This window comes from Ochotona princeps, chromosome 33, assembly GCF_030435755.1.
Source record: "Ochotona princeps isolate mOchPri1 chromosome 33, mOchPri1.hap1, whole genome shotgun sequence".
NCBI classification, from domain to species: Eukaryota; Metazoa; Chordata; class Mammalia; order Lagomorpha; family Ochotonidae; genus Ochotona; species Ochotona princeps.
Window position 1 is genome coordinate 165060 of NC_080864.1, and position 17954 is coordinate 183013.

General features: G+C 57.4%; 2 protein-coding genes across 2 annotated transcripts; one reads left to right on the top strand and one right to left on the bottom strand.

Annotated features, from left to right (window-relative positions):
- Positions 1–2716: 2716 nt before the first annotated feature.
- On the bottom strand, positions 2717–7168 carry FBXL12 (F-box and leucine rich repeat protein 12). Its single transcript, XM_004595490.2, has 3 exons — positions 6985–7168; positions 6665–6737; positions 2717–4074 (listed from the first exon to the last, which is right to left on the bottom strand). Exons 1-3 carry the CDS (start codon positions 7068–7070, stop codon positions 3253–3255), a joined length of 981 nt encoding a protein of 326 aa, XP_004595547.1. The 5' UTR covers positions 7071–7168; the 3' UTR covers positions 2717–3252.
- A 4499-nt stretch (positions 7169–11667) lies between these two features.
- Positions 11668–14288, top strand: UBL5 (ubiquitin like 5). Its single transcript, XM_004595491.3, has 5 exons — positions 11668–11742; positions 13229–13285; positions 13410–13493; positions 13570–13607; positions 14146–14288. The coding sequence occupies exons 2-5, from the start codon at positions 13230–13232 to the stop codon at positions 14187–14189; spliced, it is 222 nt and encodes a 73-aa protein (XP_004595548.1). The 5' UTR covers positions 11668–11742; position 13229; the 3' UTR covers positions 14190–14288.
- Positions 14289–17954: the final 3666 nt, after the last annotated feature.

Genomic DNA, 17954 nt, shown 5'->3' on the forward strand with positions numbered 1-17954 from the left:
AGGATTAGAACTGGCAGCACTCAGGGGAGATATCAGCGTGTGCAAGGCAAGGATCTTAGCTGCTAGGCTACTGCGCCAGGCCACTGGTGTGGTATTTAATCCTTACCTAGCACGTGCTGGAATGCTACACAGGCATTGGTTCGTGTCCCCACTGCTACCATCCAGACGTTAGCAGGAAGCTGAACAGACGCAGAGCAGCCAAGACACAAGCCAGCACTCTGATACAGGATGCTGGCATTGCAGGGGAACCCTTGAGATACATGTATTATAATTAACCAGCAAATGTGAGTCCCTGAGTTTGGTGAGCCACTTAAGAAAATGGATGAAACCCGAGAAAGGGAATTGTGGGAACCCGGGTTAATTAGTCTGTTATTCAGAATCATAGGGGAAAAATTCTCTGGGGTTTTGCAGTTGGGGTAGGGGGAATTAAGTTGGGGGGTCTGAGCCCTCAACAGAATCCCACAGCATCTCCCCAATGGAGAGGGTGCCTGGATTGAAGCACACAGCGCCCCCAGCTGGCGCCTGCAGCTGCAGCATCGCTCGCAGGCTCCCTGGCAGAAAGGAATCATCACAGCTTTGGGGGTCGTAGAAGTACTGAGAGACAAGAGGGAAGACGGTGCTTTGCTTTATCGTGTACAGCCTCACCCACTTTGACTCCTGGGAGGGGAGGGGAAGCTGAGTAGAATGTTCCATTCCTGCCTTTTCCCTCGCCCGTCAAGGGGGTCAACACACCCGAGAGGGGGGCCTGCAGGCAGTGTGCAGGCAGTGTGCAGGCAGGCCAGGTGTTCCTGTGGTCGACCGCCTGGACCATGCCCGAGCACATCTGGCACAGACACAGAGGCTGCAATGCCTGTAGGTTCTCTGGGGTGCCCTCAGCTGTGCTGCCTGCTGCCCTGTGTTGTTCATCAGAGGTACAAATGCTGTCTGAAGGCCCGGCGCAGTGGCCTAGCATGCCTTGCACGCACTGCAATCCCATAAGGGTGTCCGTTCTAATGCCGGTGGCCCCACTTCCCTTCCAGCTCCCTGCCTGTGGCCTGGGAAAGCAGTGGAGGACGGCCTTGGGACCCTGCACCCGTGTGGGAGACCTGGAAGAGGCTCCTGGCTCCTGGCTTTGGGTCATCTCTCAGTTCCAGCTGTTAGGGCCACTTGGGGAGTGAACCAGCAGATGCAGAATCGTTCTCTTTGTGTCTCCTTCTTTCTGTAGACTTGCCTTTCCAATGAGTAAACATAAAAAAGTCCTGTTGCCTCAGCTTGCCTGAACACAGCCATAGCAGACCACCACACATTCTCCCAACCACAAAGTGCACCGAGCTCAGCTTCTGTCTAGGTGGCCCTCCCCTCGGGAGAGGAGGCACCTGGCTTGCAGGCCAGGGGGAGTGCAGGGTAGGGCAAACCCACAAAGCTGACTTCAAAACAGCTCAGATCACAAGAAGAACGCTCATGGCCTTGCACCTGTGGCTCTCCAGTGGTTTCAACGGAAAAGGCAAGAAACAAACAAAAGAGCCTTTGGCTGTGTGACTCCCAACATGGTCACAAAGACAGGCACCTGGGAGGAGGACCTGCCCGTTCTGGCCCCAGGGCTCCCTGACTTCACTTCTCTGATCTTTCTCCCCCAGCTCACTCTGTTTTGCTTTTTTATGATTCATGCTTTTTATTGGAAAGTCAGATATACAGAGAGGAGAGACAGAGAGGAAGATCTTCCGTCCAATGCTTCTCCCCAAGTAAGCCACAATGGCCGGAGCTGAGCCAATCTGAAGCCAGGAGCCAGGAGCCTCTTCCAGGTCTCCCTTGCGGGTGCAGGGTCCCAAGGCTTTGGGCCGTCCTCCACTGCTTTCCCAGGTCACAGGCAGGGAGCTGGATGGGAAGGGGGGGCTGCTGGGATTAGAATTGATGCCCATATGGGATCCCGGTGTGTGCAAGGCAAGAACTTCAGCTAATAGGCTACCATGCCGGGCCCTACTTCTTCTTCTTGTTTTTAAAGATTTATCAGATTTATCGATTATTACTGGAAAGATAGATCAGATTTTTTAAAACTTATTTTTATTTTAAAGTCAAATATACAGAAGGGAGGAGAGATAGAGAACATGATCTTCCCTCCGATGATTCACTCCCCAAGTGAGTGCAACAGCCAATCTGGAACCAGAGGCCAGGAACCTCCTCCAGGTCTCCCACATGGGTGCAGGGTCCCAAGGCTTTGGGCCGTCCTCCACTGCTTTCCCAGGCCACAAGCAGGGAGCTGGGTGGAAAGCGGAGCAGCCAGGATTAGAACTGGCGCCCGTATGGGATCCCAGTGCGTTCAAGGTGAGGACTTCAGCCACTAGGCCATGCCACTGGGCCCAAGATTTAGTTTCCTTACAAGAGAGAGAGTGAGATCTTTCATCCACTGGTTCACTCCCTAAGTGATAGTAACAGCCAGAGCTGGGCTGATCTGAAGCTGGGAGCCAGGAACTTCTAGGTCTCCCACATGGGTGCAGGGGCCCAAGGCTTTAGGCCACTCTCTGCTGTTTTTCCAGGCCCTAAGCAGAGAGCTGGAAGTGGAGCAACCAGGGCTCAAACAGGCACCCATATGGGATGCTGGCACTGCAGGTGGGGGATTAGCTTGCTGTACCACCATGCCAGCCCCATGCTTTTATCTGTTTTAACCACTACTGTGGCGCCAGGGTCTGCAAAATAGTAGCCACTAAAGGAACATTTGTTGAATAAATACAGTGAATGCTTTAAAAATTATTTTCCTTTAATACCAAAACAATTCTGCGTGAAATTTAGAAAATGCAGAGTACAAAGTATAAAAAAATACAATTGAGAACGTTTATTAACACTTTAATCATCAAATGGCAAGTCCCCCTTGGCCTGTGTCCGTGAGGACTGTGGGTTCATAATGGGCCCACGGCGCATGGGTGCATGTGCAAAGCTAACACTGACACATTTCTCTGAGCCCTTCCATCTCCAGCACCTCCCTCCACCCAGCTCTCAGCTCCATCCTTCTGCCGATGACCCGGAATGTGACCCTTCCACCAGGGCCTTCTCGAGGTCAGAGGCTGACTAAGAGTTAGGTCTTCCTAACACCAGCAGGAGGTAGCAATCACCTTGTCTATACCCGGCAGAGGAGAATGGGCCCGCCCTCTGGGAGGCCGGCTGGTGCAACACTGACTCTGGCTGTCTCTTCTGCAAGGGCCTAGCCACTAGGCCTCTCAGGAGGGTCCGGGGCTGCATCATGCAAGCTGGCCTGGGGCCCAGCAATGGACGGCACAGTCACATCCACCAGTCCATGGACACTTTGGGGCAGGGCCTGACGATGACTGAACAGTGAGGCAGCCCATTACACAGCACGCGTTCTGCCTCCTGTCCTTCCCAGCCCAGCCCCTGCACCTCAAGGACTCGGAGCTTGGGCATGGTGAGGCAAGACGAGACGATTTCCTCTGGGGAGGGCATTTCTGGGGTGACGAGGGGTCCCTGTAGGCATAGGCTCTCCAGGACCGGCATCCTCTCTAGGGCCGCCAGGCCTGGCGCCGACAGGCCGCCCACGGTCAGTCGGATCTTACGCACGCCACGGAGGTGGCGGCTGATGGCCCGGAGGGTGCTGTCGGCGGACAGCGTGCAGCCCAGGACTTCGAGCCTCTGCAGGTAGTTCAGCTCCTGCAGAGTGCTCTCCAGCCCGGTCTCGGTCACGCGGTAAGTGCCGCCCAGCACCAGTGAGCGCAGCGCCTGGAAGCGTGTCAGGCCCTGCAGGTGCTCATCGCGGAAGGCGGGCACACGGTCCAGCACAATGCACTCCAGCTGCGGCAGCACCGTGGGGTCCTGCTCCCGGAGGAGCCAGGCCATGGAGATCTCACAGCTGTGCAGCTCCAGGGTCCGCAGGGTGCAGGGCAGGCTGGTGATGGGCACCATGGTCAGGTTGGCCACGTGCAGGCACAGGCGCGTCAGGTTGGGGCACTTCTGGCCCAGGGCCCTCAGCAGGGCCGGGGAGAGCTGGGGGGCCTGGGAGCCGGACAGCAGGTAACCGCCCATCCGCAGGGAATGGAGCCGAGATGCCATGTACCGGCGTAGAAGATGCCACAGCACCTTGGGCCGCATCTATGGGAGCCAGGGGTGACTGGGTAAAAGAGGGGTGCAGTCTCCAAGGTCCCTACCTGGCTGCAGACAGATACACCCCCAGCAAGAGGGTTCTCGTATACCCTTGGGCTTCTGTTCTCTCCCCACCAGTCCCCTCCAGCCCGAGCAGTTCCACTTTTTTCATGGCTGGGATTTTAAACAATTCCCCTGGGAAAAACCAGGACCCTGGTAGATCAGGTGTAGAGCAATGCACCTGTTGCCTTTACAAAATTTTATTTTTATTTGAGAGGCAGAGACAAACCAAGACAGCTCCCATTTGCCCGTTTACTCTCCCAGTGCCAGGTCAGGCTGCTGGTCAGGAGCCCAGGAATTCAATCCTCCAAGTCTCCCACATGGGCTGGCAGGGACCCATCCGGGTCTGAAGCAGTAGGAAACTGGAAACCAGAGCCAGAGACACGAGAGAAACCCAGACACCCAAAGGTAGCGTGTGGCTACCCTCGCCAGTATCTTCACTGTCAGGCCTATTTTGAATTCTGAACCTCAGGAAAACCGATGCCGAGGCCTGCATTGTGACTTATGGGCTTAAGCCACCATCTACGACACCAGCATTCCCAATGGGCATCAGTTCGAGTCCTGCCTGCTCTACTTCCAATCCAGCTCCCTGCTGATGGCCTAGGAAAGCCTGGGCCCCGACACCCTTGTGGAAGGCCCGGATGGAGCCCTACTTCCTAGCTGTGCCTGTCATCTGGGGAGGGAACCAGCAGACAGAAGGTTCCTGCATTAGCAGGAAATTGGACTCACGAACCAAAGCCAGGCATTGAGCCTAGGCCTCAGACAGGCAGCGAGACCTTTGTGCTGCAGGCCTGCCCCTGCCCTGCCACGGGCGGCCCCTTCGCACTGTTAGCGAGCAGCAGTGCTGAGCACACACACCAGCTGGCCATGGTGCAGGTGCCCTCGGCAAACGGACTGGCTCAACTCCAGCTGCAAATAAGAAGCAGAGCGAGATTCCAACAGGCTGACCCAGTCTCCCTTTGTGACCACAGCTTGTCCCAGACCACTGGGGTAAATCCACAAGGACAACAGTGGTGCTGGGAGAGATGGAGAGAGCTGCATCTGTGACAATGTTGCAATGCTTTTACCAGAGCTATTCATGACTTGAGGGTTTTCTTAAACATTCATTTTTCATTACATTCTAAAAAGATAACACAGGGACGGACGCTTGGTAGAGCAGCTTGGGATACTGGTATGTCCTTGGGCGTGCCTGGATTCCAGAGCTGGCTCTGTTCCAGATTCCTACTAAAGCTCACCCTGGAAGGCAGCAGTTGATGGCTCAAAAGGCCAATCCTCTACCTGCAGGTGCCAGCATCCCAGATGGGCATTGGTTTGAGTCCTGGAGCTCCACTTCCCATCCAGCTCCTTGCCTATAGCCTGGGAAAGCAGGGGAGGATGGCCCAAAGCCTTTGGCCCTTACACCCGTGTGGGAGGGAGACCCAGCAGAAGCTCCGGCTTCAGATCGGCTCAGCTCTGGCTGTTGTAGCCACTTGGGGAAAGAACCAGCAGATGGAAGATCTTTCTGTGTGTCTTTCTCTCCCTAAATTTGCCATTACAATAAAAATAAAGCTTTTTTTTTTTAGATTTACCTTTTATAAATAAATATTTTTTTTTAAGTTTAGTTTTTCCCATATAGTTTTTTTTTGAGATTTTTTTTTTTATTACAAAGTCAGATATACGGAGAGGAGGAGACACAGAGAGGAAGATCTTCTGTCCAATGATTCACTCCCCAAGTGACCGCAACGGCCGGTGTGTGCCGATCCGAAGCCGGGAACCAGGAAACTCTTCTGGGTCTCCCACGCGAGTGCAGTGTCCCAAGGCATTGGGCCGTCCTCGACTGCTTTCCCAGGCCACAAGCAGGGAGATGGATGGGAAGTGGAGCAGCCGGGATTAGAACCAGCGCCCACATGGGATCCAGGGGCGTCCAAGGCGAGGACTTTAGCCGCTAGGCCACACTGCCAGGCCCTATAAATAAATCTTGAAAGAAATTTTAAAAATATTTATTTATTTTTACTGCAAAGCCAGATATTCAGAGAGAAGGAGAGACCGAGGAAAATCTCCTGTCCAATAATTCACTCCCCAAGTGAGCGCAATGGCCAGAGCTGAGCCGATCCGATCCAAAGCAAGGAGCCTCTTCCGGGTCTCCCATGTGGGCGCAGGGTCCCAAGGCTCTGGGCCGTCCTCCACTGCTTTCCCAGGCCACAGGCAGGGAGCTGGATGGGAAGCTGGACTGCCAGGACACGAACCAGCACCCACTTGGGATCCCAGCACACACAAGGCAAGGACTTCAACTGCTAGGCCATGACGCCGGGCCCTTAAAAAGTTTAAATTCTAAGGGTCCCTGTCAAGGGGACGATTTGGAGACTGAACCAGCGGGTGGGATTTTTGTCAGCAAGTCCTGGAAGTATAAGGACATCATTTTTCCGTGGAAAATGCTCAGGACTAACACTGGACGGTGCGGCCGGCTGGCGTCTGCTGTGTCCAGGGCCCACGCACGCCCCGCTGGCAGGTGCCCACCCTGCATCCCCGTTCCCGGGACCGTCACCACAGTCCGGCCTACCGTGTACAGAGTCAGGTCCACATGTCGCCACAGCCGCCGGTCGTCCACCAGCCTCTTCCAGCGGCGACACACCCTGAGGAGGGACACGCCATTAGGGGCACTCCGCACCCACCGCACACGCCCGGGCCCCACACCCCCACGCTCCTGGTCCTCCACACCCCCAGACCCCAACAACCCCACACTCCTGGTCCTCCACACCTCACTACCCCATATGCCCACACTGCCCACACTGCCCACACCCTAACTCCCACAACCCCACACTCCCTCACCCCACACTCCTGGTCCTCCACACCCCGGGACCCCACACCCACGGACCGCACCTGGAGCTGCGGATCCGGTCCCGGACCGAGAGGTAAGAAAAGATTTCCAAGTACACGGAATCCGGCAGGTCGGCCGGGGTCGCCATGATCCCCCTCCCACTGCCCAGTCGACACGCAGTTCCGCTTCCGGCTACAGCTGCAGGGCGGAGGCGGCCGAGAAACCCGGCTTGCCCTTGCGGGGTCCGGGGTCCGGCGTGGGGTTCGGGCTTCCGGGGCCGTCCTGGGGTCGCGGAGTCCAGACAACTAACTCGACCTGCAGACGGATCCCGAGGAACCCGAGGCTCTGGGGTGCGGGGCCGGCCGGGAGGCGTGGCCTGACGAGCGGGCAGGGGGCGGGGCCACGCAGCGACACGCCCTCCTAGGGGCGTTCCCGTGAGACAGGCAGTCCTTGGGGACGTGGCCTGGTTGACAGGGGGCCCGGGGCGGGGCCAAGACGCGGACACAGCCTGGAGGGCGTGGCCTGGGCGAAGGGCGGGGCCAACCCGCAGCACACCCCCGTGGGCGTGGTCAGGGCAGAGCAGGCATGCGAAGCCCAGAAAGGTGACCAAGGTTGGAGACTGGAGACTCCGAGGAGGACGCAGCCAGGATGGACTGGCCGGGGGAGTAACCACAAGAACAAAAGACGAACAGCGGCTGAGCTCTATTTTCATTGGATGCAAGTTCTTCCTCTCTGTATATCTGACTTTGCAATAAAAATAAATCTTTATAAAATCACTTAGTGCTTTAACCGCACAAGAGGATAAATTTGTGTAACTGATGATACAGGACCTGCTGAATACTTTGTATTGTTGTAGGGTAACAGGCAAACTCGCTGCCTGCAATGCTGGATCCCATATGGACACCAGTTCTATTCCTGACTGTTCTGCTTCAGGGCCAGCTCTCTGTTCACCGCCTGGGAAGCTGAGCATGGTGCAAGGGCTTAGGTCCCTCCCAAGAAGCTCCTAAGCTAAACAGGCTCTGGCTTCTGGAGCCACCTGGGAAATGAATCAGCAGTTGGAAGATCTCTTTCTTATTTTTTTAAAAGACTTATTTATTTTAATACAAAGTCAGATATACAGAGAGGAGAGACAGAGAGGAAGATCCTCCGTCCGATGTTTCACTCCCCAAGTGAGCCGCAAAGGCCGGTGCGCGCCGATCCGAAGCCGGGAACCAGGAACCTCCTCCGGGTCTCCCACGCGAGTGCAGTGTCCCAATGCACTGGGCCGTCCTCAACTGCCCTCCCAGGCCACAGGCAGGGAGCTGGATGGGAAGTGGAGCTGCCGGGATATGAACCGACACCCATATGGGATCCCGGGGCGTTCAAGGTGAGGACTTTAGCAGCTAGGCCACGCCGCCGGGCCCGGAAGATCTCTTTCTTTAGTGTGCCTCTCTGTAACTATGACTTTAAATACTTGTAAAATGTTTTGGGGCCCGGTGTGATGGCTAAATCCTCACGCTGCATGCCCTGGATCTCATAGGGGCAATGGTTTGTCTTGGTTGCTCCACTTCCCATCCAGCTCCCTGCCTGTGACCTGGGAAAGCAGTAAAGGGCGGCCCAAAGCCTTGGGACCCTGCACCCGCGTGGGGGACCTGGAAGAGGCTCCGGGTTCCTGGTTTCGGAACAGCTCAGCTGAAGCCAGTATGGCCACTTGGGAATATCTTTCTGTATCTCCTTCCCTTTATATATCTGCCTTTCCAGTGGAAATGAATAAATCTTTAATATATATATATACATATATATATATATATATGAAAGGCAGTTACAGCGAGGAGATACAGAAAGATCTTTTTAAAAAAGATTTTTACTGGAAAGGCAGATTCAGAGAAGAGAGACAGAAATATCTTTCATCTGCTGGTTTACTCCCCAAATGGCTCCAATGACCTGACTTGAGCCAATCTGAAGCCAGGAGCCAAGAGCTTCTTCTGAGTCTCCAACGCAGGTGCAGGGTCCCAAGGCTTTGGGCCGTCCTCCACTGCTTTCCCAGGCCACAGGCAGGGAGCTGGAAGGGAAGTGGGGCCGCCAGTATTAGAACCAGTGCTCATATGGGATTCCGGAGTGTGCAAGGTGAGGACTTTAGCCACTAGGCTACCACGCTGGGTCATTTTTTAAATTTATTTTTATTGGAAAGTCAGATATACAGAGAGGAGGAGAGAAAGAGAGGAAGATCTCTTGTCTGTTGATTCACTCCCCAAGTGGCCGCAATGGCCAGAGCTGTGCCAGTCTGAAGCCAGGAGCCTCCACCAGGTCCCCCACCCGAATACAGGATCCCAAGGCCTTAGACCATCCTTCACAGCTTTCCCAGGCTACAAGCAGGGAGCTGAATGCTAAGTGGGGCCACTGGGATTAGAACTGGAGCCCATATGGGATCCCAGGGCGTGGTAAGCTAGGATGCCAGCTGCTAGGCTACTGTACCTGGTCCAAGGCTGGGACCTTTTGGCTCTTTTGGGAACCAAAGGTCATGAATCCAATTGGAATGAGTTTTCCAACCCAGAGTTCCTGCCAGTGAAAGCCACTCAGGGGGAATTTTACAGGCCAGGCTAGTTGTGACATATGAGCCCTGAGCCTATTAGGTAAGAGGGCAGTTATCAGTTTTTGCCAGGGGGTGGCCCAAGGAAACCAAGCCCCCAGGGATAGGTATGTGGCGGGCCATGACCAAGCTCTGTCAATAACCCAGTAATTTTACAGATAGTCCTGGATTTCCCCTCCACAGACCCGCAGAGTATCTTCTCTACTTGCCACCCAAGTCTGAGAACACTGGGCACTGTAGCACAGCATGTTTAACCTCAGCCTTCGAGGCTGGCATTCCACATGGGCACCTGTTTGAGTTCCAGCTGCTCCACTTCCAGTCCAGCTCCCTGCCGATAAACTGGGAGAGCAACAGAGGATGGTCAAGTGCCCCAGGGCCCTCGTGGGAGACCTGGCTTCAAGCTAGTGCAGCTCCAGCCATTGCGGCCACTTGGGGAGTGAACCAGCAGATGGAAGATCTTTCTGTGTCTCCTCCTCTCTGTATATCTGTTTTTCCAATTAAAAAGAACTTTAATAATTAAGTAAATGAATAAACTTTTTTTAAAAGATCTTAAAAAAGACTTGGAGGTATTTACTCAGGAATCCCTTTGTTCGGAAGCAGAACAGGGAGTACTGGGCGCCGTCTCCCTTAGAAGCCCAGCCTGCACCATGTAGCAGAGGGAACCCCAGGCTGAATGGCTGGTTTGTCTCTCTCCTGTCCAGGGCCGTACCCCATGACACTTTGTCTTACATCAGAAGTCTTTCTCTGGAAAATACAACAGCTTCTATTCCAGCCACGGCTGTTCAGCAAGGCCAGTGCTGGCCATGGGCCTCCTGGGTGGCTCCCCCCAGAGCCTCAAGCCTCCTTGAGGAGCTGGCCTGGGTCGGTTCTGAAGCGTTGGCCCTGAAGGAAGGGACCCGGGGGTCCCTGAGCAGCTGTCTGGCTAGGATCAGGGATGCTGGGTGGGGGTGTCCTAGCGAACCTGGAGTCTGGGTACAAAGCGCTCCCTGCAGACCCAGCAGCAGAAGATGCCAGGGCTTCCTCTCAGGCACTGGGCTGGCGACAGGTGGTCACTGTACAGCGTGGACTCCAGTCCGGACGCACTGCCCGTCCGCCTCCCAGAGAAGATGGGAGAGTGGGAAGACCCCTCCCAAAGCCCCACGCGGTGAGAGAGCTGGCTGGGGACCTGGCGCCGACCCCTTTCCTCTCCGCCTGTCTGTGCAGGCGCCTTCCTCGCCGGAGCCCACACACCCCACAGGAGCCCACACACCCCACAGGAGCCCACACACCCCGCCGGAGCCCACACACCCCACAGGAGCCCACACACCCCACAGGAGCCCACACACCCCGCAGGAGCCCACACACCTCAGAGGAGCCCACACACCCCGCAGGAGCCCACACACCTCAGAGGAGCCCACACACCCCGCCGGAGCCCACACACCCCACAGGAGCCCACACACCCCGCAGGAGCCCACACACCCCGCAGGAGCCCACACACCCCGCCGGAGCCCACACACCCCGCCGGAGCCCACACACCTCAGAGGAGCCCACACACCCCGCAGGAGCCCACACACCCCGCAGGAGCCCACACACCCCGCCGGAGCCCACACACCCCGCCGGAGCCCACACACCCCGCCGGAGCCCACACACCCCGCAGGAGCCCACACACCCCGCAGGAGCCCACACACCCCGCAGGAGCCCACACACCCCGCCGGAGCCCACACACCCCACAGGAGCCCACACACCCCGCCGGAGCCCACACACCTCAGAGGAGCCCACACACCCCACAGGAGCCCACACACCCCACAGGAGCCCACACACCCCGCAGGAGCCCACACACCCCGCCGGAGCCCACACACCCCGCAGGAGCCCACACACCCCGCCGGAGCCCACACACCTCAGAGGAGCCCACACACCCCGCCGGAGCCCACACACCCCGCAGGAGCCCACACACCCCGCAGGAGCCCACACACCCCACAGGAGCCCACACACCCCGCAGGAGCCCACACACCCCGCAGGAGCCCACACACCCCGCAGGAGCCCACACACCCCGCCGGAGCCCACACACCCAACAGGAGCCCAAACACACCACACGAGCGCGACGCTTCCCCAGCCCCGCAGCGGAACGGAAATGCTGCACCTGCGACCCGGCGTGTTGACGCACACCCGGGGCCTGAGCACTTCCGGTGGCGTTTTTCCTCTTCCGGCTTCCAGCGTCAACTGCGTTCGGAGCTTTAGTGTTGGAGCGAGGAGAGGGCTTGGCGACTTGCAGGTCTGAGGTTTTAGACATGCGTGGGTGACACGGAGAAGGGGTCAGGGCAAAGTGGTCGCCTAGCGGGCCTGCGAGCTGGCGGGAGATGAGGCCGGGAGCCGGGGTGCTGGGCCCGGAGCGGGGGTGCTGGGCCGGAGCGGGGTGCTGGGCCTGAACGGGGTGCTGGGCCTGAACGGGGTGCTGGGCCGGAGCGGGGGTGCTGGGCCCGAGCGGGGGTGCTGGGCCGGAGCGGGGTGCTGGGCCGGAGCGGGGGTGCTGGGCCTGAACGGGGTGCTGGCCCGGAGCGGGGTGCTGGGCCCGGAGCGGGGGTGCTGGGCCGGAGCGGGGTGCTGGGCCTGAACGGGGTGCTGGGCCTGAACGGGGTGCTGGGCCGGAGCGGGGGTGCTGGGCCCGGAGCGGGGGTGCTGGGCCGGAGCGGGGTGCTGGGCCGGAGCGGGGGTGCTGGGCCTGAACGGGGTGCTGGCCCGGAGCGGGGTGCTGGGCCCGGAGCGGGGGTGCTGGGCCGGAGCGGGGTGCTGGGCCGGAGCGGGGGTGCTGGGCCTGAACGGGGTGCTGGGCCCGGAGCGGGGTGCTGGGCCTGAACGGGGTGCTGGGCCCGGAGCGGGGTGCTGGGCCTGAACGGGGTGCTGGGCCTGAACGGGGTGCTGGGCCGGAGCGGGGTGCTGGGCCTGAACGGGGTGCTGGGCCGGAGCGGGGTGCTGGGCCGGAGCGGGGTGCTGGGCCCGGAGCGGGGTGCTGGGCCTGAACGGGGTGCTGGGCCTGAACGGGGTGCTGGGCCGGAGCGGGGTGCTGGGCCGGAGCGGGGTGCTGGGCCTGAACGGGGTGCTGGGCCCGGAGCGGGGTGCTGGGCCTGAACGGGGTGCTGGGCCCGGAGCGGGGTGCTGGGCCTGAACGGGGTGCTGGGCCCGGAGCGGGGTGCTGGGCCTGAACGGGGTGCTGGGCCGGAGCGGGGTGCTGGGCCCGGAGCGGGGGTGCTGGGCCCGGAGCGGGGTGCTGGGCCCGGAGCGGGGTGCTGGGCCTGAACGGGGTGCTGGGCCCGGAGCGGGGTGCTGGGCCTGAACGGGGTGCTGGGCCTGAACGGGGTGCTGGGCCGGAGCGGGGTGCTGGGCCGGAGCGGGGTGCTGGGCCCGGAGCGGGGGTGCTGGGCCCGGAGCGGGGTGCTGGGCCCGGAGCGGGGTGCTGGGCCGGAGCGGGGTGCTGGGCCTGAACGGGGTGCTGGGCCTGAACGGGGTGCTGGGCCCGGAGCGGGGTGCTGGGCCGGAGCTGGGGTGCTGGGCCTGAACGGGGTGCTGGGTCTGAACGGGGTGCTGGGCCCGGAGTCGGGGTGCAGGCGGCTGCCTGGGGTGCTTTGGTGTGGGGGGACCACTCAGGTTTCAGGTTGGGAGGGGTTCGTGTCTGAGAACAAGGGGAGAGTTAACGGCAGAGCTGGGTGCCTGGTGTGTGGGGAACCCTGGAAGTCCTGACTCCCTGCTTTTACTCCAAGCAGGATGATCGAGGTTGTTTGCAACGACCGTCTGGGGAAGAAGGTCCGTGTCAAGTGCAAGTATCCGCTGACGGCCGGGAGGCCTTAAGGGCAGGCAGCCGGGCATTGCACGGTTAGCCGGGGAGAGGGGCGCGGGAACAGGGACTGTGGGATCGCACCCCGTTGGCCTTAACTCTGCATCCAGCACGGATGACACCATCGGGGACCTGAAGAAACTGATTGCAGCCCAAACCGGCACCCGTTGGAACAAGATTGTTCTGAAGAAGTGGTGAGTGTGGGACAGAGGGTGGTGACCCCTTGGCCAGCCTCCTCGCCTGCCTGTCTGAAAGGCCTCTCTTCTGTAGGTATACGATTTTTAAGGACCACGTGTCGCTGGGGGACTGTATCCTTTGGCAGAGTCCACATCCTGGGCCCCATTTCTCTTGGTTCCATATTGAATCTGTATGTGGTAGCCACTTGGTACAGCACAGGAGCCACAAACTCGGGTGGGGGAGGGTGGTTGGCTGCTGAACTCTTTTTTTGTAAGATGTATTTATTTTTGTTGGAAAGGCAGATTTACAGAGAGAAGGAGAGACAGATTTTCCATCCTCTGGATCACTCCCCAAGTGGCCACAACTGTCGGAGCTGGACCCGTCTGAAGCCAGGAGCCAAGAGCTTCTTCTGGGTCTCCCACACGGGTGCAGGATCCCAAGGCTTTGGGCCATCCTCCACTGCTCTCCCAGGCCACAGGCAGGGAGCTGGGTGGGCAGCCGGGACACAAACCAGCGCCGGTATGTGAGCTCCTGATTTTGGAGGTGGAAGATGAGCTGTTGATCCCCAGTGAGGCTCCCCTTCCTTTGCTCTGGGCTGCGCTCTTGGGAGTGGACGCGTGGGGTGGCAGCAGTGGGCAAAGTGAGCAGTCCTTAACGCTCTCACCTCAGACGAAATCCACGACGGGATGAACCTGGAGCTTTACTACCAATAGAGCAGAATTCCTCCCGCTTGCTCTCATCCACCTCCCATCCCCCACAAGAGTATGGTTGCTCGTTTTTAAGAACTCACACAAATAAAAGCTTCAATGCTGCTATGTTGTCGTCTTTGATTTGGGGGGCACAGGAAGGGCTGGTGTCTTGGCTGTAACCCTCTCCAGTAGGCAGGGGCTCAGCTGGCATTGCTGGATTCGGGGGCCAGAGCTGGGAGTTGTTGTATATCCAGGAATCAGAAGCTGTCACAGGCTCGGGGCTGTGGATTCTGACAGACCACCAGCAGCGAGACACCCTGGCAAGTCACTTAAGGAGTTCCATCTTTGTCGGAATACACCTGCCGCTGTTTTAGGTTCTGGTTAGGTTCTGGTTTGAATGTGTTCCCCTGGGAGCTCGGTGGCGGGTGGTGCTGAGGGACTGGGACTTGGGGGGATCCTCAGAAGGGATTGTGGGACTGCAGTCCTGTCTGGCTTCTGTGAACCATCCCGGCACTCGGTCTCTCCCACATGCTGGCTGCAAGGAAGTACTCACACAAAAGCTTGAGTGGAACCTTCTCTGCAGCAAGTTCTCCTGGGGTGTTTTGTTACAGTAACACAAAATAAGACATACAGCAGCGGAGCCTCACACTGACATATCTTCATCGTGAGGAGTTGAGAGGGGGTCGGGCTGGGCAGCCTCTTGTCCCTTGCAAATGCACAACCTTGTTTTCTTTGTGTGTTTTTTGAGATATTTATTTTTATTGGAAAGTCAGATTTACAGAGAGGAGAAAGAGAAAAATCTTTCATCTACCAATTCACTCCCCAAGTGGCTGCAACGACCGTAACTGAGCTGATCTGAAGCCAGGAGCCTCTCCCGGTCTCCCACGCGGGCGCAGGGTCCCAAGGCTTTGGGCCGTCCTCCACTGCTTTTCCTGGCCACAGGCAGGGAGCTGGATGGGAAGTGGGGCAGCCAGGATTAGAACCAGCGCCCATGTGACATCCTGGGCATGCAAGGCGAGGACTTTGGCCACTAGGCCACCGTGCCAGGTCCTGGAGCTTGCTTTTGAGTAAAATAAAATCTTGCGCAGAAGTGAGGCAGCATGGCACCGGCTGGGAGAGCAGCAAGGGCCAGACCTTCTGGGTGTGAGCTGTGACCAGGACTCCTGTCTGCTCCACAACAGCGCAGAGTGGTGGCAGCCGCATCTCAGGTGACCCGGTCAAGATAGCAGGAAGCCTGGAACATGGTGGTGTCAGCAACTGCCAGTGTTCTTACCCTGGTTATAGCACAGGAAAGACTAAAGGCTCTACCCCTGGCCCTGGCCCAGGTCCTGCTGTTGATCCTGCCCCTGATTGACAGGGCAGAAGAGGAACTGGACCCAGCCTCTTCCCCAGAGCCCTTCCCCAGAAACCAGGGCTCCATGCATTCCTGCCCGTGTCCTATTGGCCCTGTTGATGCTCAGGATGATGAATGTGTTCAAGTCCCGGAATCTACTCCTCCCTTTCCCCCCAACATCCTCCCCCTCAGATCACCATAATAGTCATTGGGAATGCCAGGGTCCCTGGCACGTACAACATTGTGAAACAAAAGCTTAAGCAGAAAGGAGAATATTTAGAGTCTCTTTCAAGTATATTTCTATTGCAAAAAACAAAACCCAAAACAGGAGGGGATTCCAAAAGTGCAAGAAAATTATTTAAAGGGGCCTGATGTAATGGTTTAGTGGCTAAGTCCTCACCTTGCAAGCACCAGGATCCCATGGGGCACCGGTTCTAATCCCGGCAGCTCCACTTCCCACCCAGCTCCCTGCCTGTGGCCTGGGAGAGCAGTGGAGGATGGCCCAGAGCCTTGGGATCCTGCACCTGTGTGGGAGACCCAGAAGAGGCTCTTGGCTCCTGGCTTCAGATTGGCTCAGCTCCAACTGTTGCAGCCGTGGGGAGTGAAGAAGCAGATGGAAGATCTTTTTCTCTGTCCTCTCTGTAAATCTGACTTGCCTTTTATTTCCAGTAAAAATGAGACAGTCTTAAAAAAAAAAAAAAAAAAAAGAAAAGCAATTAGGAGCCTGGCATGTTATTCTAGTGGCTGAAGGCCTCACCTTACATGCACCAGAATCCCATATGGACACTGGTTCTAATCCCAGTGGCCCCGCTTCCCATCCAGCTTCCTGCCTGTGGCCTGGGAAAGCGGTTGAGGACGGCCCAAAGCCTTGGGAGCCTGCACCCGTGCGGGAGACTTGGAAGAAGCTCCCGGCTTTGGATGGGCTCAGTTCTAGTCTTTGCGACCGCTTGGGGAGTTAGTCAGTGGACGAAAAATCTTCCTCTCTCCCCTCTTCCCTGTGGATCAGACTTCCCAATAAAAATGAAGATACTAATGAGTCTATAGATAGCTTCTGTGATATAATCCCACAATTTTTAGACAGCTAGACAGTTCTAGTACTCTAATAACACTTTCCAGGACCTTGCCTTTTTATTTGTGGTAGCTTGGATATCATCCCATCAGTAATTTTTTACTTTGTAAATTAGTTTTCTTGGTTGACTTTTTGGCTTTGGCATGCTTTTGCACACTTGCTGCACTGAACTATGACCCGCTTTTTTTTTAAATTTACCTGGCAAACAGTATCATTCAATACTTGCATATTTGGGCTGGCATGATGACTCACTGGCTAATCCTCCACCTGAATGCCGGCTGTTCCACTTCCAATCCAACTTCCTGTTTGTGGCGTGGGAAATAAGCGGGGATGGCAAAAAGATTTGGGACCCTTCACCCACATCAGCATATGGTTCCTGGCTTTGGACTGGCTCAGCTCTGACCACTGTGGACACTTTAGGGAGTGAAGCAGTGAATGGAAGATCCATCTGTCTCACCTTTTCCCTGTAAGTCTGCCTTTCAGTTAAAAAAATAATAAAACACGTGTGTTAACTATGGGCTAGGAGAGGTTTTGAGTGCTGCCGGGGGAGCATTCGTTTAGCCGTCACAGCCAACACTGTTACTGCTTCCCTCGCTGGAGGACAGTGCCAGCAGCCCAGCTCCATCGGCAAGGCCTTTCAGCTTCTTCCTCGTCCTGCCTCCTTTTGCCTGGAGCCATGGCTTTGGGCTTCAGTATTCCCGATGTTTACACAGACCCATAATGGAAGTCCTCCCCCACGTTTCTCTTTGGTCTGGGTCCCCAGTCTATCTGAAGCGGACTCTGGCAGCTTATCCTCCTGCAACCCTCGGCCTCCTCTGTCGTGCCCCTTGAGGGGCAAAGCCAGGACCCACCCGGCCCCAGGACTGAGGTGGCAGCCGGGGAAGAATTAGATTCCAAGAGCCCCGGAAGGTTTTCAGATCAGCAGCACAGGGATATGGCCCGGCCTAAACCAAGCTGCTGTTGTTGTTTTTTTTTTTTACATCTGGAGGAAGCAGGTGGGAAGAGCGAAGATGGGGAAGCCAAATTTAGGCTGTTGGGCGCTTGGCTACCATTGCCAAGGCAACTGCGTAGTCATGGCAACGGCACAGGCCGCCCCGCCCCCTTCCCGGATCTAGTCTCGTCGCAGCGTTGCCTCAGCACCAGCCCGACGCTTCCGCAGAGGGGGACGCGCCCTTCTTCCGGGAACGGTCCAGGACAGGCGGGACCAGCTGCCCTGGTAGCCAATCAACAATCTCTATCTATCCCGTCGGGTCGGATCCCGCAGCCGGGAACGCCAAAAAGGGGTTGGGACGTTTCTTGCGCTCGGCCAGGGCGTTGAGAAAGGGCGTCTCGAGTCTCTCTCATCCACCAATGAGGAGATAAGAAGAGCAAGGGGGCGGGGCCGACC